The sequence below is a fragment of the Pogona vitticeps genome, chromosome 6, assembly GCF_051106095.1.
Source record: "Pogona vitticeps strain Pit_001003342236 chromosome 6, PviZW2.1, whole genome shotgun sequence".
NCBI lineage: Eukaryota > Metazoa > Chordata > Lepidosauria > Squamata > Agamidae > Pogona > Pogona vitticeps.
The window spans coordinates 99775341-99800228 of record NC_135788.1 but is presented as its reverse complement, the minus strand read 5'-3'; the positions used below and the strand labels follow the sequence as shown (position 1 = coordinate 99800228).

The 24888-nt window shown below is 43.0% G+C and overlaps 1 protein-coding gene across 1 annotated transcript; it reads left to right on the top strand.

Moving 5' to 3' along the window:
* Positions 1–16848: 16848 nt before the first annotated feature.
* SOST (sclerostin) lies at positions 16849–22513 on the top strand. Its single transcript, XM_020793947.3, has 2 exons — positions 16849–17188; positions 20846–22513. The coding sequence occupies exons 1-2, from the start codon at positions 16957–16959 to the stop codon at positions 21265–21267; spliced, it is 654 nt and encodes a 217-aa protein (XP_020649606.3). The 5' UTR covers positions 16849–16956; the 3' UTR covers positions 21268–22513.
* Positions 22514–24888: the final 2375 nt, after the last annotated feature.

Below are 24888 nucleotides of genomic sequence, written 5' to 3'. Positions count from 1 at the left end.
TTGCCAGGACTCTCCCAAGCCAGCTGCGCCTCCTTGACCTCCTTTCATTTGTGGTGTTCTGGGCCCTCATGCAGACTATCTTGTGCTGCTCCTACTGAAGTTTAAATGAGAGCTTTTCAGTTTACACATGAAGAGCCAAGAGCTATCCCCTGGCCTGCCTGCCTGTTAATATTTTGCCAAAGGCACTGGTTTGGGAGAGCTGGGATTGGGTCCACGTGCTTTTGTGCAGAATGGCTGCCGGGGATCTTCGTTGGACTACCCCTAGTTGCCAGGCAGCCCTTGTGTTGCCAACACACCAGAACTGCAAACCTCGGGCACTAGCCAGCTGGATTTGACATGTGACTCCTACACTGTTGGCAAATCAGCTGCAGGTTAAACTCCTGATTTGCTTAGTCCTTAGATATTTTCAGCTCATATGGCCCCATCCTGTTGAGCCAGGCTCATTTGGTGCACTGCCTCCTCCCCACGTAATTTCCATCTACAGTGGTGCCTCACATTATGACGTTAATTTGTTCCAGCGAAATCGCTGTAGAAAGAAAACGTAATGTGAAAATAAAAAGCCTATTGAAACACATCGAACCCCCTTCAATGTGTTCCAGTGGGCTGGAAACTCACCGTCCAGCGAAGATCCTCCATAGGGCGGCCATTTTCGGTGCCTGTGCAGCGAGGAAGCCGTCCCAGAAAACAGCGGGGAGCCATTTTATTTACCCGGTGGCCATTTTGAAACCGCCGATCAGCTGTTGGAAAATCATTGTTTTGTGAAGAATCGGTTCCCGAAGCAGGGAAACGATCATCGCAAAGCGAAAAAACCCTATTCAGTCCATCGTTTTGCGATTGCATTTGCGATCGCAAAAAGATCGTCGTACACCGATTTCATTGTAAAGCGGGGCACAACTGTATCCTACTGTTTGTAGAAAGGTAGAATGTAAGGGTCAGAGGCACCTCAGAGGTCATCTAGTCTGGCCCCCTGATTTGTGGAGGAATCAATAGCCACACCTCCCCAACGGATGGCTATCCAGCCTTTGCACACAGACTTCTAATGAAGGAGAAGCCACCACTTCTCAAGTTCTCTAGTCTAGGATCAAATAGCTCCTGCTGTAGAGAACTCCTTCTAACATTGCTCCAAAGTCTGCTTGCCTGTACAGTAATTTCCACTCTTTAGTTCTAACCGTGGCCCTCTATAGGCATAGAGAACAAATTGGCTCTGTGTTTTTTTTCCATGACAACACTTCAGATATTTAAAGCCAGCGCTCGGTTCCCTTCTTAATCTCCGTAGCTGAGATGCTGTGCAGCGTTATTCTTGAGACAGGAGCTCCCCATCGGTGTTTTTCTTACGGAAAAACCAGGCTGCCACTGAGAATCTGCAGCAGGAACAGAAAGCTAGTTGATGTGAATGCAAGACTATAAGATTGCAGAGGGAACAGATCAGAACACCTGAAAAGTTGCAAATTTGGCCCTTTCTGCTTTCACTTATTTTAAAAGAACAGCACCAGCACCGGCACCCATCTCTCCCTCTTGTCTTCCCATCTGAAATCTAGTCTGAGACGGGATCATTAGCATTAACTTAAATAAGCAGAAGCATTCTCGCTCTCTCGTAACAAGGTAATATTTTCTATAACTTGTGTGTTTCATATGAATCTGGATATATAAAATACATCTATAGGAAAATAATATATATATGTACAGAAGCAATGATGAAAAGCCATTTGAAAACATGCTGTCAATGCAAGTAACATTTTATATATATTGTTGATATTGCTGTGTTCAGGTTTTCTGGTGTCAAAAGCAATTTCTTTTTTTAAAAAGCTTATGTGGTTGAGTTCTGGATTTCTGTGGTCATGGCCATCTAGGCCATTGGTTCCCAGCTTTGGGTAACCAGGTGTTCTTGAACTGCAGTTCCCGAAAACCCCGGCCAGCACAGCTGATGGTGAAGGCTTCTGGGAACTGTAGTCCAACAACACCTGGATTTCCCAAGTTTGGGAACCATTGATCTAGGCTGTGTAACTATGGTCTTGGTAGGCTGACACTCTCAGGATTTCAGCTCTGGTACCACATGGTTGGTATTCAGACAGTGTTTTCCAGTATTCAAGATGCCTGCTGGTGATCTCCTGTTGAGAACTGATAAGAGCTGTTAACAGTCTCCTGCTGCTTGATTGAACTTCATTGATAGTAATAGTGATAATGTTGAAAAGCTGTCTTAGAGGTTTAATTGGCATAATTTAACATTGTAACATGAAATCCAAGTTTGTGGTAGAGATGTACATTTTTTGTCAGAACTGATTTATGATGCTAACAGGGCTTTCAAGATAAGTAAGATATTTAAGCAGTAGTTTTACCAGTTCTCCAGTGATTTTCTGTGGCTTTGTACGAATTTGAACCCAGGCCTCCTGAAACAGTCTCTTACACCAGTGGTCCCCAACCTTGGGCCTCCAAATGTTCTTGGACTTCAACTCCCAGAAATGCTGGCCAGCAGAGGTGGCAGTGAAGGCTTCTGGGAGTTGTAGTCCAAGATCATCTGGAGGCCCAAGGTTGGGGACCACTGTCTTACACCATCCGCTATACCACACTGGGTATCCAGAGATGTATGACATCTTCTGTATTCCTTCTTTGCTGTGTGATAATGTTGCATTGAAATATCTCAGAAGGAGTTTCTCAGTGATCATTCTGACAAATACCTTTTTGTTATTGTCACACTGCCTTCCCAAAGAGTGACACCTTTGAATAATTTTTGCAGAGTGGGCTATTTTATTTTTTTAAAGCCACAAATCTCTGAAAAAAATGCGAGGTCTATAGCAAGGGTGGCCTGGGGTCCAGTTTTCTGTCCTCGGGATCTTCTGGAGGCCACATAGATTATCAAACATTCTGGAAAAGAAAATGAAACCTGCAATTGCTAGAAGTCAACTAGTTTTGAAAAAAAAAATTATAATCAGTATTTTGGGATGTTAAATGGTGCAGGGAAGGCATGCCATATTTAAAGGGTGAACTGCTGCTGAAGGTACATTTCACCTTGTCCCACCTCCTGTTCCAGGAGATGGGCAAATGGGATTTTATAGTGCCACAAAACTGTGCCACCAAGATATGTTTGGAGAATCCCCCCCCCCCCCCGGAGCGGTTGTGGTTTAGGTATCTGGCTGTAGAGTTACAGATTAGGAGTTTGCTTCCTGTGAATAGAGCCATCTCCCTGTGGCCTTGGGCAAGCTGCCCAGTCCCAGAGCGCCCTCAGAAGAAGGGAATGGTAAACCACTTCTGAATATTCTCTACCTGGAAAACCCTGAAAAAGGGCCACTATAAGTCACAATTGACTTGATGACACATGATTATTATTATTAGAGCAAGTATTCCCCAAAATGGCCCTTTCTGATTTACTGTCCACTTACAGAGAGTTTTAGGTGGCAACTTATGCTCAATTTGGCTAGCTGAAAACCACACTTAGCCTCTTAATGTAACAGTTTTTAATATTTGCAAATCGTGTAGCATGCATTTATACAGTGTCCATTCTGCAGAAGGGGAACTGAGGCTAGTAGGTGGGCATGATATTCTAATGGTAGCCATATTAATCCAGTTATGCAGATTTATATAACTGTCCAGAACCCCGGGGAAAGATGTTAAAATACCTGGTACATATATCTATTAAAACTAGCTAAATCTACAACACTTGCAGGAGGGACAGTGAAGAATTGGATTCCCACCTGCTGTCTCCACAGTGAGATACGTAGCTCACTGAGCTGTGGGAGAAAAGTCGCTGTTATCGCTGATCATTGTTGAGCAGAGATAACTGGAATGTCTTCACTCACCGACTTCAGCAGGTGTTAGTTGAGAGCACTTTCTTTTTTTCTGCTGCTCCTCAGGATGGGGTTGGAGAAGGAAATGTAAAAGAAAAGCAAGGTTTTGCCCAAAGCACCAGGTAGAGACGTTCTACCAAATGGTTTGGTCAGGGAACTGGTAAAGTCAAGAGATATGACAACACTCCTGAAGTCTATGAGATGGCTTGGGGTGCTTCTGCTCTTCCTTCAAATATGGTTTTGCACCCTTAATTTGGATTGTGCTGCACATATCTTACATGCAATTCAATATGTGCTAAGCCAGGAGTTTCCTTATCAGAATCCTTCACCTGCCTAATGGAATCCTTCTCATCCTTTGTCTGCTTTGAAGTTACTGCACAGCCTCAAGTAAATAAAAGCTTTCAGAGGTTTTGATACACCAGGCAATGCACAAAACAGTTGTGGTGAGCAGCCTGTTTGTACATATATTGTGCTAAGACGTTGTTATGGTCCCCAGCATGAAAAAGGTTGCCTAGACGAACATGTCAGGTTGCTGTGTTTAAAGCCAATTCCAAAGTGGGGGCTGTAGGGTCAATGCTTAGGCATCAGATCTCAAATTTCACCTTTAGGATGTAGATTAGAATCTCCTTCCCAATCTTGTTGGACCAAGGATTGTCAGTGACTCAGCAACACCTCATTGCTGTACAGTATATAGAAATACATAATGCCTTTTTGATTGGGAATAGAGACATAATAGTACTTACAATGGGGTAAAGATGTTAACATCATCTGTGCAGGACTATGAACTGAGAAAATACTGCAACTGTTACATAATAGGTACTGCCCCAGTCAGTGATTCAAGGTATCTTATCTGATAAGGGGTTTGTCACCTTTCTGTGAATCTGTCCAGACTGGCCATTTTTGTGTGGGCTGGATTGGGCTCCTGAGGGTCTGTTGAGGTCAGGAGGAGAAGTGATATGCCATTTGACATACTCCTTCTGTCCCAACAGCAAACGACCCCTTATAGCCCAATTAGCTATCAAAGAAGTGCTTCCCCAGATTGTCTGTGGAGGGTCAGGGGAAGCGACGAAGTGAAAATATTCTCTTCCATGTCCCCTTTCTCTCTCCCACTGTTGGTGGTGTTCTGTTTTCTCACCATACCCCCACTTCCCTTCCATCCTCCTCCTTCCACTTTTTCTCTCACTTTCCCTTGGAATCTGCAGTTAGGAGGGCAATTGGAAGCGGAAGCTGTTGGAGGCTGCTGTCTCCTCGCTAAACAAGGAGCTAATGAATCATGCCAAAAAGAATGGATGCCCTACTGCTGGGCCAGAAAGGTGTGTGGCAGCTCTTAAAGGGTAAGGATGGCTTGATCTAAGTAGAAACATGTGCAGATACAATCCCCTCCCCAATCCAAATCATGCTATCAGTGATCCATATATCATCTCTATATGCCAGTGTGGAGCCCCTCAGTCTCTGTTCCCAGCTAAAAAGGAGCCCTGTGTTTCTACACAGTGTGAGAGGAGTCGATCATGAGAGGTTGGGAATCCTTTATCTAACATTCTAACCTGTGTCCTGGTGTTAAAATGAAACCCTTTAACTGAAGGCAGTTCACGTTTTAAAACTTGGTTTAAATAGAGCAACCTGGCATATGTACCTCGTTGTGATTTTTGGAACTGTTATGTTTCTTCTGCATCACCTCCAGCTCTGTAATGCCCAGCCTGATGAAGACTTCTGTAGGAATCAAAAGCTGGCTTATCTTTGTGATCTTTTAGTGATTTAATAAAGGTATCACCCACCCTTGTCTTCAGATTTACCTCTCTGAGGCTAGTTCCAACCTATCCACTTTGGGGCACCATTTCTCAACTCTACACAATTTCCAGTATATCTGTATGCAAATAAAGGCAAGGGTTCCTTGTTATTTTTGTCCTGTTGGTTTTCTTTCTATTATCTATCTCATCACCACTCTGCAGCTTCTCTGTCTATGCTTTTCATCTGGGGCAGTTGTGGAGGCTACCAGCTGTCACAAGGACTGACTGACACTTTTCACCTACCTCAGAAGTAAGGTGAACCTCATCCACGGGAATTCCTCAAAAATTTCTCCTTTTCCTAAATCCTTTTCAAGGGCAATTTCTTTTTTCTCAGATTGAATGCAAGTCGTTGAAAATCCTCAGGGATAAATTTTTGGAACGGTTCTAATTTCCAGGAGACACATAGAAAATGCCACCGGTACTTATTTATTATTTCAGCTCGCAAAACAGCCTTTAGTTTAGAGCATTTTTAGTCTCCATGCCCGAGCATCTCATATGAAGCGATAAGCACATGGTGGTGACTAGCCCCAGAGTGCCAGAGAATATATGCCCATGTATGGCCACGGCAGTTGGGAGACGCTCCATGTGGTGGAACAAATTGGATCATACACTGCATAAATTTATTCATTTACCATTTTATTGACAATATTTTAAACTCGCGTTTCTCCTTTAAAAAGGACCCAAGGCAACTTACAACAATGAAGACAGTAGTTTAGTTACAACAGGTATACAATACTAAAAGAATCAACGAGAGCAATATCAAAAAAAACATAAGCAGTTTCAAAACACATTCATGCACTAAGTTACAACAATCCATTAAAACAACAACAACAAAACACCCTCAGCAGCCAGTTGCTAAGGGAAAGCTTGCCTGAAGAGAAAGGTCTTGGCCTGCCTGCAGAAGGACAGCAAAGATGGAGCCAACCTAGCTTCCCATAGGGAGGGAGTTCCAGAGTCGGAGCAGCAACAGAGAAGATTTTTTTCCCATGTCCCCACAAAATGCATCTGTGATTGGCTATGGTGAAGCCAGAGGTTCCAGATTTATTGGACAACCGCTCCTATTATTTCTGAGCTTGTTTGGCTGGAGATGATTGATGTTGTAGTTCAACATGTCTAACGGGTGAAAGAACTGGATTTAAAGCATCTTTAAGGAAAAATGAAGAGGGAAAAAAGTGTTACTTAAGTATAATTTTTTAAAAAAATTCTATTGCCTCTTGCTCTTGGTGTATGAAGTACTATTTTTGCAGCTATTGTCTTTGAACGCCAGATGGTGCCATAACTCTTTCTGGATAGCAGAAACATGCAACTGTACATCGTTTTCATTTAAAAGGTGGATTATTAGAGGTGTGTGCATTTGTGTTTTTGGACAACCCCCAGAATTCTAAATTGTACTCTGAAAACACTGAATTATCTTCATTTTTAAATCACTTTCTCTCTTACCGACAACTCTGGCAACAGGCTACCATGTGCTCAAAAATCACTGCGCTCAAGCTGAAGAGGATCTATGGCACAGATGCTACTGTGTAGGTGGCAACACTTGCAATTCACACTAATGTGGCCATAGTACCAGATTCACTCAGCAAATACAGTATGTATACTGGACTTTATAGATGCAGTGGCGCTACTGCGGTGTATAAAAGCCTCCTTGTACATGATGGATGAATTCCATGACTTGTCACTGGAGGCTTCCATTGGTGTGGCTGCACCTCTGGGTGGAGAAGTAGGACTTTATGGGTGAAGTCGTTTATGTTCTCCAAAGCGTTGAAATTGCAACTTAAGTCTTTGGTGGGGAGACAGCTGTCCTTAGTCAAGTGAGCCCAAGTGTTCTATGGCATGGCTGGCATGATGGAAGGCATAATGAAGGAGCAGTGTATGTGGGTGGGTGGATTCCATAGGGGGAGAATAGCATTTTTTTTGGCCTAAAGTGGTCGCCTAGGCCAGCAAGCACCTGCTCCACTACAAGTTTGCCCCCTTGTGGAAGAAGGAGCAGTATGTTCTAGCAACCCTCTTATCCCCCTCCTCCCAATTAACCAGTGGCCAATGGATTTTAAGCAGCAGCCAGAGCAGAGGACTGCCAGCCAACTTTCCATCAATGCAGCATCTGGTGAAGAAGGTCCAGCTAGCATGGAGAGGGTCACATAGAGCACAAAGAAACTAGCCTTGTTCATAGCCCCCCCAAACCACAGTGCCAGCAGTAGTATTCTAAAGTCTAAGCTCCTCACCCCTGAAACAACAGGGCAAGCTTTCTGGGACACTGTCTTGACAAGCATGGCAGGGATCTGTTCACCAGAAATACCACCCCAGAGGAAAGACATGGCAGAAGTACCGGTATACATGCAGGAGGCCTGCAAGCCTAAAGATGCCAATCCCTTGTTTTACTTGGAAAAAATGTCTTTGGGGAGATCTGTCCAGGGTGGTCATGGGACTGCCCAACAACTAGTATGCCCAGTGAGAGAGTGTTATTTTAGGCAGGGGACATTGTCAGTTCACACTGCTCATGCCTGGAACCTGGATCTATTGAAAAATTAATTTTCCTTAAAGACAACCTACCCTTGCTGGGCTTCCCTGTAGTCTCCTTTAAGTAAGAGAGAACGGCACACACTCGTCACTGAACTAGGTATGCCATGCTTCCATGTGCTGTCCCTTCATTCTTCCATTTGCTATGCCCAAGATTATGCCCATTTGCTCTGCCCTCCTTGCCCCATGCTGTTGGCACAGTTTCCACCTAGCACAGACTATCTGCTGCTCCAGTTTGCCTGCCAGTGATGCCCAGGGTATCTGACCACCCTCCAATGTGCCCTGTCCTCTGCATCCTAATGCTGCTGGCATTTCCTGGTGCTATTCCTACTGTTCTGGATTCATTAAAGTCATTTCCTAATACATAGACACTGCTGGCTGTTGGTGATCACTTTTTCTTTCTTTCTTTCTTTCTTTCTTTCTTTCTTTCTTTCTTTCTTTCTTTCTTTCTTTCTTTCTTTCTTTCTTTCTTTCTTTCTTTCTTTCTTTCTTTCTTTCTTTTTTGGTGGTACAGTCACTGAAGGTGTCAAGAGAGGAAATCCTTTAAAATGTTTTGCCTGTGGTTTTTTTCTAAATGGGAAACGAAGGACTACGTATTTAGTATTCATGTTGACTGTAACGGAGTTCTGGATATCCGGACATTCTGAATTTTTAAAATTCTAAATTCCAAAGGGCTATAATTCCAATTCCAAATTCCGAGTTTGAATGTTGGTGCTAGGGTCCATGCCTACAAATTTTGTACTCTCTAATCATACGATATCTTGAAATTAGAGATGAGATGTTTGTATCATCTCCTGCAGGAGATAAATACAAATATTGCCACCGCTGGTGGCTGGGCCCTTTGGACCCTCCCCCCAGAACCCTCCCGGTCCACTCACTGGGCTTCGCGTGGTGTCTGTGGAGGCCATTGGTAACATTTCACCAATCACTGAAGTAAACCAGCAGGGGCTTCCCCATCTCCCTGAGCTTCTGACTAGTAAGCAGCTTGAGTGGGGAGACTTGTCATCTCACCTCCTAGCCAGAGTGGTCAGTGGCACAGGGAGGTGGGGAATTGCCAGCTGCACTACTTCTATGAGTGGTGCGATGTTACTGACAACTGCCCTGCATGCCACACAAAGCCCGGTGAGTGAACTAGGTTGACAGGAGCTCCTGTCAACCTAGCGGTTCGAAAGCATGCAAAATGCAAGTAGATAAATAGGTACCACCACGGTGGGAAGGTAACAGCAATCTGTGTCTAGTCGCGCTGGCCACGTGACCACAGGAGATTGTCTTCAGACAAACACTGGGTTGGAAACGGAGATGAGCACCGCACCCTAGAATTGGACACGACTGGACAAATTGTCAAGTGAAACCTTTACTTACTTGGAACACACATTTTCACCTCTAGGTGTCACTAGTGTGCATAGTCTTTGCATGCAAAACCTCTCATTTCTTGAACCTGGGCATGACTTCATTGGCCATAATTCCCCCTGCAGTTTATTTTGAGCTGAACACAGATGATTTTGTATACATTACTTTCTCTATTCGTATCAGAGTGTTGTACAATTTAAAATTATGGATCTGTATGAAATATAGGTAAAATTAAAAAAAAAAACAAATTAAATGTTAAGATAATTAAATTGTTTTTGACCAGAAGTGGGCCACTCCTATAGTATTAGCTCAGCCATTTGCTAGGTTGTCTTTTGTACACTTGATGGGGCATAAATGCTGTGTTGATTGCATTTCTCCAGTCGCAGAAAATTTGTCCTGTATCCAAGTAGGCATATTTAATTGATTATTAAAACCTGAGAACTATGTGATGTAAAGCTCAATGTGGGAAAGGATGTTTGTTGCCATTGGATGGACATCACTTTTGTCCCACTTTCTGTCAATGTGCTCACTTGATCTGTTGGAAAGGGGGTGCTCATGGGTGCACTCTCTCTCACACACACACATACACACAAACACACAATCTTCAACTCAGCACTGGAACAGAGCTATGCTAGCACACTTAGGAGAACTAAATAAAGAAAAAGAGAAAGGTGTAAATGGCCCATTAGCACATTGTTAGCACTTTAAGGCAGCTTCTGTTGTTTAAACTCTGTGCAAACCCAGCTCTCTGTCTCTGCTTTGCTGAACTTCTTGACATTTGGACGGCTTCAGCAATTTACTCAGGGAAATCTGATATGATGAGCTGCAGATCACAGGAGTTCAAACTGTATGTTCCTTGCTGTGTAGTCACAACCCTATGGAGGGCATAAGAAGCATCACTGATCATCATCAACACTCTTGATTTTTTAAATTTTCAATGGGTTTTCAAAGGGTTTTATTGTTTTAATCACTTGTTTTTATGTTTTTAAACTGCACTTTAAAATTTAAATGACAGCCTTTTTCCCATCCCATCACCATCACAGGTACATTTGGTGAGAACAGGAAGGAGGGCCTTTTTGGTGACTGCTCTGAAATTATGGAACTCCCTTCTGAGGGAAACTAGATTGGCTCTCAGTGAAGACATTTTGGTTTAAACAGGCCTTTTGCCACTGATCAGGATGTTCTAACAGCAGGTGCTGTTTTTTGTTATTGTTGCATTTAAATGGCATTCAACCACATTGATTTATTGTTCGTTTTAATCTGAAAATCATTTTAAAGCTCTTAATATTGTGGTTTATTGTGCATATTTAATTGAGCCTGTTTCTCTCTCCCCCCCCCCCCTTTGTGTTATAAGTACATCCAGCCAGGGGAAAGGATGTAATATAAGATGAAGTAAATATATAAATATTTTCCCTTTTACAATATAAAGCCTCAATGGAAAAAGATCAGAATACCTGGTGTGAAATACCACATTGACTCACACAATTTGCAACTTATGTCTTCTACCCAACCAACCACTGTCTCTCTATCTTGATGCCACGTATAAATATATAAACATTTGCCATGTAATCTTACTCTTATGTCTGAGGAAATGGATTTGATTCACAAAAGCTCACATTAAAATATAACTGTCTTAAAAATGCCAAAACATTTTTGTCTTTTTTTTTATTTTATTTTATTTTATTACCTGATATAAATAATGTTTCCTTCTATTCATTTTATTGGGAAGCCATCTTGAGACTTATTTTCAGGTAGTAAGGCGGAGTATAAATTAAATCCATTGTCATCATCTCCATCATCACCCTGTTATGTTTAGCATTAACATTTTGTCCCACCTTTAAAGTGTTTTCCCCCAAGTCATTGCAAAATAAAATAGCACAAGAACAATCGTAATTTCAAAACAAATCGAACACCCGAAGAGACATCAGCACAATATGTTTAAGAGCCAACCTTGCAGCTTCTATTTCAAAGGCCTTCCAGTTAAAGAGAAGTCTTCAAAAGTGAGTGGAAGAAGGGTAGAGAAATACCTTACTGAACAGAGCTGTCTGGAGTTTTGGAAAATAATTTCACATTATCAGGAAAGCTGCGTTGTGATAGCTTGCCAGTCTTGCCTTTGTTAGAAAATGGCTGCTTTCACCACTTAAAAACTGGCTATTCCCCTAGTCTTGCTCACCTGTGCTAACCAACCAGATGCCTGTTCAATGTATTGGACTACAATTCCCATTGGGTCCATACAGTGGGGCTTGGTGTTGTTGTATTGGAACAGGAGCAACTAAACCAGGGTTGGGCAAACAGGGACCTGTAGGTGGCCTCCGGAAGGAGGCCTCATCACCCCCATGAAGCTATTTCTTTTTTTGCTCAAAAAGTTCCCTTGTGCAAGAAGGCTTTGCTGCTTATGTTCCTAACGCTCACCGGTGGATTTACCTTTAGATTTTAGTAAAGGTAAAGGTTCCCCTTGACAATTTTTGTCCAGTCGTGTTTGACTCTAGGGGGCGGTGCTCATCCCCGTTTCCAAGCCATAGAGCCAGCGTTTTGTCCGAAGACAATCTTCCGTGGTCACATGGCCAGTGCAACTTAGACACGGAACGCTGTTACCTTCCCACCGAGGTGGTCCCTATTTATCTACTTGCATTTTGCATGCTTTCGAACCGCTAGGTTGGCGGGAGCTGGGACAAACGACAGGAGCTCACTCCATCGCGTGGATTCGATCTTACGACTGCTTGGTCTTCTGACCCTGCAGCACAGGCTTCTGCAGTTTAGTCCGCAGTGCCACCACTTTTAAATCTGGGCATCCTGGGTAAAGGTCCAGTGGCCCCACCCTGTAGTCACAGCCGTGCCTGAGTGCTGTACGTCCGTGGCATACCCGGTGCATGCTTTATGCCATGCTGTCTCTGGCTGTTCTTCTACTCACCCCCAAACTCCTGTTCTCATGGGCTGTAATCCAGTAACATAAAATTATACCATATAAGTCCGGTGATGCCATCAGACGTGGTCCGGGAAGTTTCCTATTCCCCAACCTGATGACATTCCTAGCCTGCCTTAGGACCCCTTTGGTCCTGGAGAACACTTTCCAAAAACAGTTCTCACTTCTTGCCATGCCTGCTGGGACTGCCAGCAGCAATTTCCAGACATTTAAGACTTACTGCCCCAACCTGCTGTCCCCAGGTTCATTAGAACAATGATCTATGACTCTGGAGGTTGGGTTCAAATTCCCTTTTGCTCATGAAACTCATTGAGTGACCATGGGGCAGCCATACTCTTTCAACGTGGCCTACCTCAGAGGATTATCATGAGGATACACTGAGGGGGAGGAAGCCCATGTATGTAGGTTTGACTAACTGAAGGAAATGTAGGATATAAATACTATATGCATATATATATGCATAATTGTGATTGGTGAAGTAGAATTCAGTTGCCAGTCTTGCTGGTTTCTATACATATATTAGGGAGGAGACTCGTTCTTCACCTCAGGCAGCAGCATTTATGGTGATGGCCCTATTCCCATATAATGTGTGTAGATATTGCTGGCTACCACTTGCTTGGCAGCTGATTTTTTTTCATCCCTGGATCAGCAGTCTGAACAGGAACTAGCAGGGGGGTTTGGGGAGTTGTAGTTAAAAAAGATTACCTTCCCAATATCTGTTAAGGAGCTACCATCAGTAGAAACCCAATGAGATATAATAAATTTCCTTTGTGTGTGTTCCTGCACACATGAAACGAGACATTTTCTGCTGTGCAAAGAGTGTTCAGGGCGCCACATTCCCTCTGGAATTCTACAATTAGCTTCTCGGTGTGAAAACCTCTCAGAAAGAAAAACTGTCTCGCAGGAAAAGGAAACGAGGGTGATGGAATGTTTGTTTAAATGTTCAGGTCAAGCTGGCTGCTGATGCTCCATATCAGTGCCTGGTTTCCTGAGAAGCACAGGCCGCAAACAGGCAAAAAAAAAAAAAAAAAAAAAAAAAAGGCAGGAAAAACAAAGCCAGATAAACACAAGTGAAAGAATTTGTCTGATGCAAGGTGAGCAAAGGGAAGAGAAATGTAAGAAAGAAATGTAAGTGAAAGAAGCGTCAGATTTAGGGTCCCATCCAAGAATATAGTGCGGACAGAACACATATTAAAAAACATTGCATTGGAGGACATTTGTGAAAGACTCTCTCTCTCTCTCTCTCTCTCTCTCTCTCTCTCTCTGTGTGTGTGTGTGTGTGTGTGTGTGTGTGTGTGTGTGTGAGAGAGAGAGAGAGAGAGAGAGAGAGAGAGAGAGAGAGAGAGAGGCTGGGAGTTTCATTCCTTACTGTTCAACCAAGAAAAGCCAGCCTGTGTGGCCCTGGGCAAGCTGCACAATCCCATGAGGCCCCCAGAAGAAAGGAATGGTAAACTAATTCTGAGTACTCTTTACCTAGAAAATCTGGAAAATGGTCACTAGAATTGACCTGATGGCCATGAAGGCTTAACTCATCCTACATATTCTACACAAACACACCTACTGACTGATTTTTTTTAAAAGTAAAGGCCAGAGTTTGGAGAAGCAAAGAAGGAAAGGTGTTTACGTCCTAACTTCCTTAAACTATACATCACACCTACAAAATATTCCATCCAGATGTGGGCCAGATATTCTAAGTATAAATACATGTTTCTGTTCCCCATTGGTACACTAAACACAGATCTTTGTAATTTAAATATATCTCTGTAGTTTGTAATTTAAATATATATATCTGTAGGTGACAATGGGTGACTAAAATATATGAGCAGTTAATGAGTTCATAAACATCCCATAATAAGATAGTTTATCAGTGGTATTGTCAGTGGTTTAGGTTTCTGGCTGCAGAGCTAGAGGTTGGAAGTTTGATTCCCCACTGTGTCTCCTGTAAGTAGAGCCAGCCTAGGTTGCCTTGGGCAAGCTGCACAGTCCCAGGCCACCCCTGGAAGAAAGAAATTGTAAACTACTACTGTTTGTTCTCAGACGTTTGTTCTGATCCACTACTAAAGCTTTTCTTATGTTGCTCTTAATCTGTTTATCCTCTCCTGCCATCAAATGGACTCAATCCCCAAATTCCTTGGGATGACCCAATGGCAGTTAAAGTGGTATCAAACTGCTATAACTGTGCAGTATAAATGGGAGACCAGCCAGGTTGGCCCTGGAGAATGAAGGGAAATTCTTATGATGAACACACAGAAACACATCTGAATATCTTGCATGCCCTTTCAAACATGGTGTCCTAAATGTTTTTGGACCATAGTTACATTTGATCCTCAACTATTGGTAATGTTTGCGACCCTACAAAATATATAGTTAAAAAAAATCTTGTGGGTCCCAGGTTGGGAAAGGCTCATCTTAGATATGCCCATGTCCCTAAGAGGGCTTTGTGTGGTTGTTGCAATACAAGAAGAGGAATGGGGAATGGAATAGGGGTACATTTGGAGACACATGTGCTGATCACAGCAACCCGTACAGCACACCTCCAAGGAGGGTTTGGAAATTTAGCCAGTTGTTTTGATCCACAAACAAGTTCTAGTAGTTTTGCCGCTATCAGGGAGTAGGTCTTTTGTAAAGCTAATGGGTCTTAATTGCCCATTTAAAATTAAGCCACAACAAAATCTTTTGCATTACCAAAGATTGGAAATATTAGCTTTTTGGACTACAAAACAAAAAGTATAATGTATTTGGTTGGGGCATTTGGGAGTTGCACTAACCCCCCCCCCCAAGTTTCCATGTTCTGTGCATTACACAAGGGGTTGCTCACAACTATTGCTGTGGTGAAAAGCCACCCCTTCTCACTATTATGAGAGCTGCAATTAATCTCAGACAAAACAAAAAGGGGTGTGGGGAGAAAATGTAAATCATTCCAGTTAATTAAAAAAACAAGTCCTGGTGCTTTGACACTGTGAATCTGGCCCTTTTATAGCATTTTCCATAGAGTCTGCCTTGTTAGTGTGCTCCAGCAAAAAAACAATGATCCACTGGCCGCAATCCTTTTCATGTTTGTGTAATGTTTGCAAAACCTGCCATGGCTAATTGTCGCTAACTGGTGAAGCACAGACCACGTCCTGGTCATGTGTCTGATCATATGCCCAGTTTTGTGACAAACATGCCCCAGCATCTCATCAATTAGCCCTAGCAAATTATGCAAACCTTATATCAACTCCAATAAGATTCTGGCAATTACAATATAAAAGTTTTGTGGAGTCCAGTCCAGTCCACGTCTTCAAAATGATACTTCACAGAGTATCATTTTAGAGAGGTGCACTGTATGTATATCTAGACCTCTTACATGAGATTCCACACAGTGGGTTATAATCCCAAAAACCCACCATGTAATACATTTGTCAGACTTAAAGATAGCATGCGTCTGGCTCTATTAAACCAGAGAGAGAGCTGTCGGAGGGGCAGGATTTCTCTCTCTCTCTCTCTCTCTCTCTCTCTCTCTCTCTCTCAAGCTGTACTCTCTAGTTATCACTTACCCGATCCTTCCAATTATATAATTGGAGGGCTAAATCCAACCTAGTCTAAGTAGAGTAAATCCATTACATCCATCAATGAGAGTTTTGTAAATGAACAGTTACTTGATTTCAGGTGGAGTGTGTAGTCCTTTGCAGTATTAATTACCAATAAGTCCCATAGTTGCATCTTAAAGTCTAATCAATTTTATTTCCCATAAGCCTTCATGGACTGCAGCCCACTTCATCAGCCGTGTGGTCCTTATTGCCAAACAAAATGAAACCTCTCTCCAAATCAAAGTTGTTACTGTTTCTGCTACCACAATTTCTTTGCTATTTGCATAAATCCCCATTCATACAATGGGTCTGCTCTATTTAGGACTAACAAATGCATTTAGTTATTTGTTTATGTGATTCATAGCTGGCTTTTCTCCCAGAACTGAGTAACTAACAGAATAACTAACAGACACAAACAAAAGCAAAATCGATTACAATATGGGGGTGGGGACCCGATTTAACAAAGATTAAGACTTAAAAGCGTTTGTACCCAGGACTGGAGTCAGGAAGTTATGCAGATGAAGTCTAAAAATGCTGAAGAAAGCTATCTGAAGTGTTTGTGTGTGTGGGGAGAAAGATCGTTTTGTTCTAAGTGAAAACAAACCTAAATCTATAAAGGAAATTATCCTTGACTTGTTTGTTTCCTGCCCCCGCCCGACGGTCTTTGGCTTTCCAGGCCAGCTCCCTTTTCCCGCCCACTCAATTTTGAGAAGCAAGTGAGAAAAGTGAAGGCGAAGAAATAAACATAAGTTGCAGATGTTTTCCCCCCTCCCTTTCCGAATTCCTGTCTCTGTGCGTGCAGGCGAAAATGGGCATGAATGGGCTTTTCCCCGCCCACCGTCCCCACATACTACTCCCGGCTCCGCCCACTCGCCTCTCATTGGCTGGCTGGCTTCGAAGGTGGAATTTAAAAAGGAGAAATGAATGCGGATCCTGAATTTAGGATCCAGAAAGAGGATCGGGGAAGTGGGAGAAGAAAAATAAGCAGGCTCGCTGTTTCCAGGCTTCACAGCTGAACCTCTGCGGACATGCAGACTTCTCGGGCGCTTTGCTCTTTCTGCCTCTTCTTCCTCCAAGCCGTCCTTCCCTCCGGCCGAGGGTGGCAAGTGCTTAAAAACGACGCCACGGAGATCGTCCCGGACTTCCAGGAGAATACCGAGATGCCGGAGGAGTCACCCTTTGTCCAGAACGAGAACGAGACCATGAGCAACAGGGCGCAACAAGGGGAGAGGTACCCCGCGCTTCCTTTGAACCGGATGGGTAAGATGCAAACAGAAAGAGACCTTGACCCTACTAATAGAGGTTTCATGGCTGGCTGGATAGCTCCGTGGTTTAGGGATCTGGCTGTGGAGCCATAGATTGGGAGTTCAATTCCCCACAGTGCCTCCTGGGGGAAGAACCAGCCTGTGTGGCCTTGGGCAAGCTGCACAGTCCCAGGGTGTCCCCCAGAAGAAGGGAATGAAACACCACTTCTGAGTGCTCTCTACCTACAAAACCCCCAAAAATGGTCACCTTAAGTCAGAGTTGACTTGATGGCCCATGATTATTAATAATAGAGTTTTCAAGGTAAGTGGGGCATTTAAGGAGTGGTTTTACCAGTTCCTCCAGCCCCACTCCCCTGAGTGTCCATGGCAGAGTTCAGGAATCCAACCTAGGGCTTTTAGATCCCGTGGTCCGTTATTCTATCCACTACACTCCACTAGTTATTATTTATAAAGTAATCATGTTTTGCCAAGTCAATTCTGACTAATGGCAACCCTTTTTGGGGTTTTCCAGCCTGGGAACTGTAGTCTCCAAAAGTCACTTTTCCAGGCATTCCATGCCACCTTTGCTCCAGTGTATTGAAAGCTACACTCTTTTCCACTCGCAAGAAGTGTTTGGCCAGGCTGAGAGAGGGCAATAAACTCCAGGTCACCCAAGGTGTTTTCGTGGCGCATTGGGTGACCTTGAGGCATTAACCTGGATTTCCTTAATCTTGGTGCAAAACTGCAACATGGAGCCCTAGAACATCCATTATAACCGGGGAAAGGATCTTTTTGCTATGCGATAGCCCACATAGGAAAATGTCTTATATCAGGTCAAAGGAGTTGTCCATCTAGCCCAGAACTGGTGACCTTCCAGATGGGCTGTGCTGCCAGTGTGTGTCATTGTGATCACGTAACCAATGACATTCACTTCTTAGCATCAGAAATATATACACTGATGTTTTAAGTTACCTGTTCAAATATCTAGGCATTCAACTCTTGTTGATTCTTTCTCTTAACTGCCTGCCTGCCTGCCTTCCTTCTTGGGAAGCTCTGGTTCTCTCCCACCATCCCCTGTCAGGATCAAAAACATGGTCCAGATGATGGCTAACATGGATGCATAACTGTACAAGGCCAGTACTAAAGACCTTGGTTCATCTTCAGCCACAGCCGAATCAGAAGGTGCAATCGGACTGGTGCAAAGGCATGTACCTGATCACACCAGAAAGATCACTTCAGGAGGAGTGATCTCCCTTAAAGCAGCCCTTTCATCTGTGAGGAATTGTTCCAGTTCAGCCCCAAAGGGTAATAGTTCTACCCAAAATGATCCAGCTGAGACACAGATCAGGATCAGGCTGGAGTGCATTTCAGCTTACATCATAGGATTGCTGGTAAACAGATTGTATCGGACTGCACCCTAAGTAGTTCAATTTGTAATCTATTTCCCATGTGATTACACCAGAATCTCCTGCCCTGGGAGCTCTCCCAGGTGCTGCAGAGTTGGGCTGAGGGCAAATTATGATTATGCCCTTTAGCAGCTGACTTGAGGAAACCCAATCTCCACCAAACAGGGAGGGAATGTAGAGGAGAGTCAGAGAAAGCTTCTCAGCAATTTTGGTGTCTCTAGGTGCATCCCCCCCCCCATTTTATAGACAATTGAATTGATTAATCAAAAATTGCTAAAAATTCATCGATTCGTATTCAGGGGGGGCATTGATTCTTACCAATATGAATTGAAGAATTAGTGATTTTTTTAATGAATTCGATTTTGAATTTTTAAATTTGGGCCCATCTTTGTAGTAAACCTGTACAGTATCTGGGTTCTAGTGTGTCAGAGTGCAAAAGGGTTCTAATTTAGTTTCCCTTCAGGTTGGTGGTGGGCAAAAGGCAGCTGTCCCTATGTTCTTTTCAACGTTCAAGGAATTGATTTGAAGGGAACTCACTTGTGCAAATCCACTGCTCAGCAAAGCCATATCTAAGGCCAAGCAACTGGAGCTTTGGCCTAAGGTGCTAAAATTCCAAGGGCACAGAAGTCCAGAAGTGAGTCTCAGAAATATAAATAGCAAGATCTCCCATATTGGATGGGTTAGCCTAAGCTCTTGCACTTCTTCAAGCAGGAAGCAAAGTGCTGTTTCCATGACATTGTGCCACTATGGCAACCCCCACTCCAAAAAAGAGAATGTTTATACTTTTAAAGGGAAAAACAAAAACCAAAAGCAGGGCATTCTGATACATAGTGGTTCCCAACTTTGGGTCCCCAGGTGTCCTTGGACCAAAACTCCCAGAAGCCTTCACTACGAGCTGTGCTGGCCAGGATTTCTGGGAGTTATAGTCCAAGAACTTCTGGGGAACCGAAGGTTGAGAACCATGGTATACCACATCCATCTTCTGCCCTACCACACAGTTATAAGGTCTGGAATAGATGTAGCACACATGACCTTCACCCAAGGCAAGGAATTGGTGGAAGATGCTGTTGCTTTGCCCAGAGTACCCAAATTGCTAGTTAAGCCTCTGCTGCTCTGTTAGATGTTGTCTGCTTTGAGGAGAGACTGCATATGATGTTTGCCAGAAATTGGGGCCTGAGAACTGTAACGTGCATGTGCCTTACTTTACAAGAGGGCAGCTTTCAATTTTAAAGGGTCCCACGTTTGAAAGGCTGGGCCGTCCAAGTCCAATTTAAAGACAAAGCATCCTAAAGAGAGAGAGCTTGAAGTTGCCCATCCATAGCAGTGACTGAACAGCTGACTAAGCACTTGTAGTCCAGAAAAGTAACTTTCATAATTCATCTCTAGCCCACTAGGAAACTCCATCTCCAAGCACCAGTCTTTATGCAGCTAAAATGGTACCGTCCACATGCAAGCAAGGGGTCAGCAAGCTTGTGGCAAGCCAAAGGTTTGCAGATGTATAAATAAGTGTATGGCCGGAACCATAATATTTATTTATTTATTTATTTATTTATTTATTTATTTATTTATTTATTTATTTATTTATTTATTTATTTATTTATTTATTGTATTTATACCCCGCCAGCTTTGTTGTTTTATTGTATATGCCACCCTAGAGTGCTAAAGCAGTGTCTGGTCATTTTACACCATAATTATGCGAACAACACGTTGCCCCACAACAAGCTGGGTACTCAACTTTACCAATCTCAGAAGGATGGAAAGCTGAGTCAACCTTGAGCTGGCTACCTGAACCCTTTGGATTGCACTCAGGTCATGAGCAAAGGCTTTACAGCACTGCAGCTTAACCACTGCACCATGAGGCCCCTGAGCTCTGTGAGGACTCAGCATGCTCAGCAAATATAGAATTCTGATCTGTTCATTAAGAGGAGGGAGGGAGGAAAGCCAGGTGGAGCTGTGAGGGATGGTGGAACATGACATCCTCAGAAGGACATGACTGTCTAACTGAACTCTGAACAGGAGTATCCTCCATGCTGCGTAAATTAACTATAATTTCATGTCTGTGCCAGACTGCTTTGCTTACTGTATTTTAAAAAAATCCCCCAAGTGATAAAGCTGAATTAATGTATTTTATTATAGTCTGTGTATCCTGATGATGTGCTCCGTAAAGAAGTCGGGATAGTTTGAGTGGTGCCTCCTTTGGCATAAGATGGCTCTGACAGCACCAATGCACCTCCAATCTGTAAATGCCTCATCTGTTTCTTTTTTAGAACATCTGGAGTTCAGCTGCCGGGAAGTATACTCTACCCGCTATGTTACCGAAGGTTTGTGCCGCAGTGTTAAGCCAATAAGGGAGTTGGTATGCTCGGGTCAATGTCTTCCATCCCATCTCCTCCCCAATTCAATCGGCAAAGGGAAATGGTGGCGGCAGAATGCTCTGGATTATCGCTGCATCCCGGCGCACAGCCGTTCTCAGCGTGTCCAGCTGGCCTGCCCTGGCGAGGATGTTCGGACGATCAAGATCAGAACCATCACTGCTTGCAAATGCAAACGGTACACTCGCTACCACAATCGCTCCCAGCTCAAGGATTTCAGCAAAGAGACTGCCCGGCGCCAAAAGAACAAAAAGCCACACCTCTCCAGAGCCAGAGGCAGTAAAGCCCACCAACCAGAGCTTGAGAATTCTTACTAGTGGAGAGCTTCGACAAAACTCAGCCCAGAAATGGAGAATTTTATTTTTTGTCTCGACCCACCCTCCCTTTTTGATGGCATCAAGGTCCAAATGGGATCAAGTGAGGGGGGGGGAGGCCATCGCTACCACTGTAGCTCTCATGGCCAAAAGGTCAGAGTTGATGCAGGCAAACAGCTATTGAACTCTCCTTGAGCAAGTTGGATGAGGGAGAGAGAAAGAGAAAAAGAGAGAAGTAGAAAGAGTGGAACTAAGCATGAGGAAGCTGTTCTAAGACTGAGAAGCAGAGTTACTCAGATGTCATAAAGAGCTTGTTCGGTTCGGAAGGCTAAAGGGCTTTATGTTCTCTTCAACTTCCTTGTGCTTCCTTGATTTGACAAAGAACTAGCCTTTCTGTGTATCGACACTATACAGCTATAGCACTTTGATCCCATTTTAACTGCCATGGTTCCCATCCTATGGAATCTTGGGGTGTGTCGTTTAGTGAATTATCTGCTCTGAATTCTGGGAGAGCAATCTCTAGAACTATGGTTTTCAACCTTTGGTCCTCCAGGCATTTTGGATCAATCCTTCAAGGTCTGGCTAGCAGCTCCAGGGATTTGAGATTGAAACCCACAACATCTGGAGAGCTAAAGGTCAAGAACCACTGTTCTAGCAGAAAAGTCTAAGCATTTTCACCCAACTACAAAATCCAGAATTCTATAGCATGGAGCCATGACAGTTAAGCTGCTGTAACTACATAGTGTTGGTACAGTGTCTCTGTGAAAATAAACACTAATCTGTTTGAACAATGTAATATCCCTAAGGGTATGTGTTCACCTGCACACTCCTATTGTTGTCTTTAATCCTTTTGCTCTTCATGGATTGATCAACACATTCCCTTATGTTCTGCAGCCGTTGGACTGTACCTAAGCAATGTGATTTCATGCTTTCTCTCAGTGACACATATTTGCTTCTTCTTTTTCTGTGGTCATTACTCCATATATTGCATTGTCTAGGTTTGGGGGATTCTAAAAGTTGTGTGATTTTGTACATGAAAATATTGTTAGGAAAAGTGGAAAGGTGGTGGGAGAAAAAAAAGACCTCATATGAGGTGGATTGACTCAATAAAGCAAGCCACAGCCTTTAGTTTGCAAGATCAGGGCAGTTAATGATGGGACCTTTTAGTGGTGATTAATTTATAAGATCATCGGAGATCAGAAGCTACTTGATAGCACATAAAAATAGATGCACATATATTTTATAGTCAGCTAACTTTGCTAGGGCATGTAGAATCAGAAAGCATCAGAAATGGTGAGGTAGATGGCAAGTTGGACAGCAGCAAATGGGCAGAACATCAAGATAGGGGCATAGGAACAAACGTCATTGTGGAGGCACAGGAGGATGAAAGAAGCAGTGATAGGTTTCCCCTCTGCAAACATCATTGCTAGTAATCCTGATCATAATCTCAGTAATTTGGGGGAACACCTGATCCTCCCAATGTTGGACTATAACTCTCATCCACTTTGACCACAGATCATGCTGATGGTAGCTGATGAGAACAAGTAGTTCAACATTCCCTGGAGGATTGCAGGTTCCCCAACCTTGCAGTAAAGCAGGTATCTCTTTTTCTGGGGAAAAGAGGACAATTTCATTCATTACATATAAGGAGTCATGCTTAAAAATAGGGTGAGCTCGTGTTTGTACTGCATCTCTTGTGGCAGATGAGCTAAAACTCCTTGCTGAAGGCAAACACAATCAATAGCAAAGCAGACCATATGCAAAGCATCTCTAGTTTTAGTAATAATTGTGGCCCCTCCAGGTGAGAACAAGAATCATGGCGGGGGGGGGAGAATCTGTAAAGCAAGCTCAGATTCTATATTGCAGATGCTTGATAAGTATGGTCTGAATGTTTCACAGGGCATTGTTATTTTCTGTTTGCAGAATATATATTCTGAAAACTTTCTCAAGAATTTGGCTAATCCCAAACTCACTCTCTTCTTAAGGAAAAGGGCAGACAAGTTTCTAGAGCTCTTTGCTACAGAAAATGGGGGAAGTGAGTTAGAATAATTCATGTGGTTACTGCTGAGCAGAAAATTGAATCCAGCTGTCTCACCGTGAGAACCAGTGTGGGTATCCTCATTTTCCACATTGTGATCTTTTTTCAGATAGTGTGATTTACAATTCCCATCAGTCTTAGTCAGCATGACCAATGAGCATGGATGATGGGATTTGTGGTTCAAAACAATCTGCTTGAGAAAGGCTGTTTTCGACCTATTCCTAGGGTTAATCCAGGAAGCTTAGAGATGCTATAATTTGTGCTGTTATTAAAAGCATAATTAAATCAGAGAGAAAAGCAAGATAGGAAGAATATTTCCTTGTGAGTTTCTGTAATCAGCAGCGTCAAGGCTCTACCCATCCTATAGCTAGAAGAGATCAATTGAATCAATAATTGAATAGTGAGTCAACATTTATGTAAATCCTAGTGATTCACAGGAACTATGAATAGGATTTTGACCATAGAGGTTATGTGACTTATTTCCTGGACACCTTCTTCCCTAATTCCAGATGTGTGGTCGCATCCAAAACATGCACTGTGCATGAGTCTAGATAATCTGTCTGTCTCAAACTACCATCTCCATCATCCCCAATCATTGACTAGGTTGGTGGGGACTGAGAGGGTTCAGAGTTCAACTACATCCAGTGGGTCAAAAGTTTCCTGCTCTTGGGCTACAATGTGTGGTTAATTGTTCTCTGACATGTTCCACATGAGAGCTTGGATCACATTATGCTTTGCTGCACATATTCCTGCCATGATGTCTTCAGTGTAACAATGTTTGAACAAAGACAAATATTTTCCTTTGCTTGTTTCTTTTTAACCTACTCAGCTCTTGTGCCAAAGGCTTAATCCTGCTTTAAAAATCACAATAGGATTTCCTGCATGGGATGTAATGCCCTCTAATCCAATAGTCCTGTCCACTTCCAAAGAAATTGAGAAGAATATTAATGCACTTTTCATATGTTCATGGGCTCTCCTTATTATATTCTGATTTTCTTGTTCCATAACTGAAACCTGGCATGTGGGAAAAAATTCTACTGCATGCTAAAAAAATTTAAGAAACAAAACAGCCTTTATTAAGCCTGCACCATCTAAATGTGATGGGCTATAACTCCAACAAAACCAACCAGCAAATTAAGATCGGCTAGAGATAATGGGAACGGTAGTCTGATATGTCTGGAGGTCGCCAGGTTGGGAAAGACAAGAAAGATACATTGTGAGTTCCTTTATATCTATGCCTTTGAGCTTCAACAGTTGTCAGCCAGCTTCCTCAAATCTTTAGGCTGAATATTTCAAGCTGCAAATTATACAGCCCAACATTTGCATCTGGGCACATCTGTTCTCAGTAGCTCATGTCTCACCATTTGCTTCTACTCAGAAGACAGATGACACTTTTCTACAGCTTCAGTGAATTTTGTTTCCAGTTGATGGACTTGATTGTGGAAAAAAAGATGACTTTTCCTGAGATTTAAATGCTATATTTATTTTTGCTGTAAAAAGTATTTATACTATATGTTTCTTTGTTTTTCTACATCTAGCAAACTGGGCAGTCCTGCTCTCATCATATATAGCCAGATGTTTCAAAG

What these genes read in the sequence shown, in the direction of transcription:
- SOST (XM_020793947.3), top strand. Translation starts at nt 16,957, where the DNA reads ATGCAGACTTCTCGGGCGCTTTGCTCTTTCTGCCTCTTCTTCCTCCAA. An exon ending in GCTTCCTTTGAACCGGATGG is followed by an intron (nt 17,189 to 20,845) that starts GTAAGATGCAAA and finishes TTTCTTTTTTAG; the next exon opens with AACATCTGGAGTTCAGCTGC.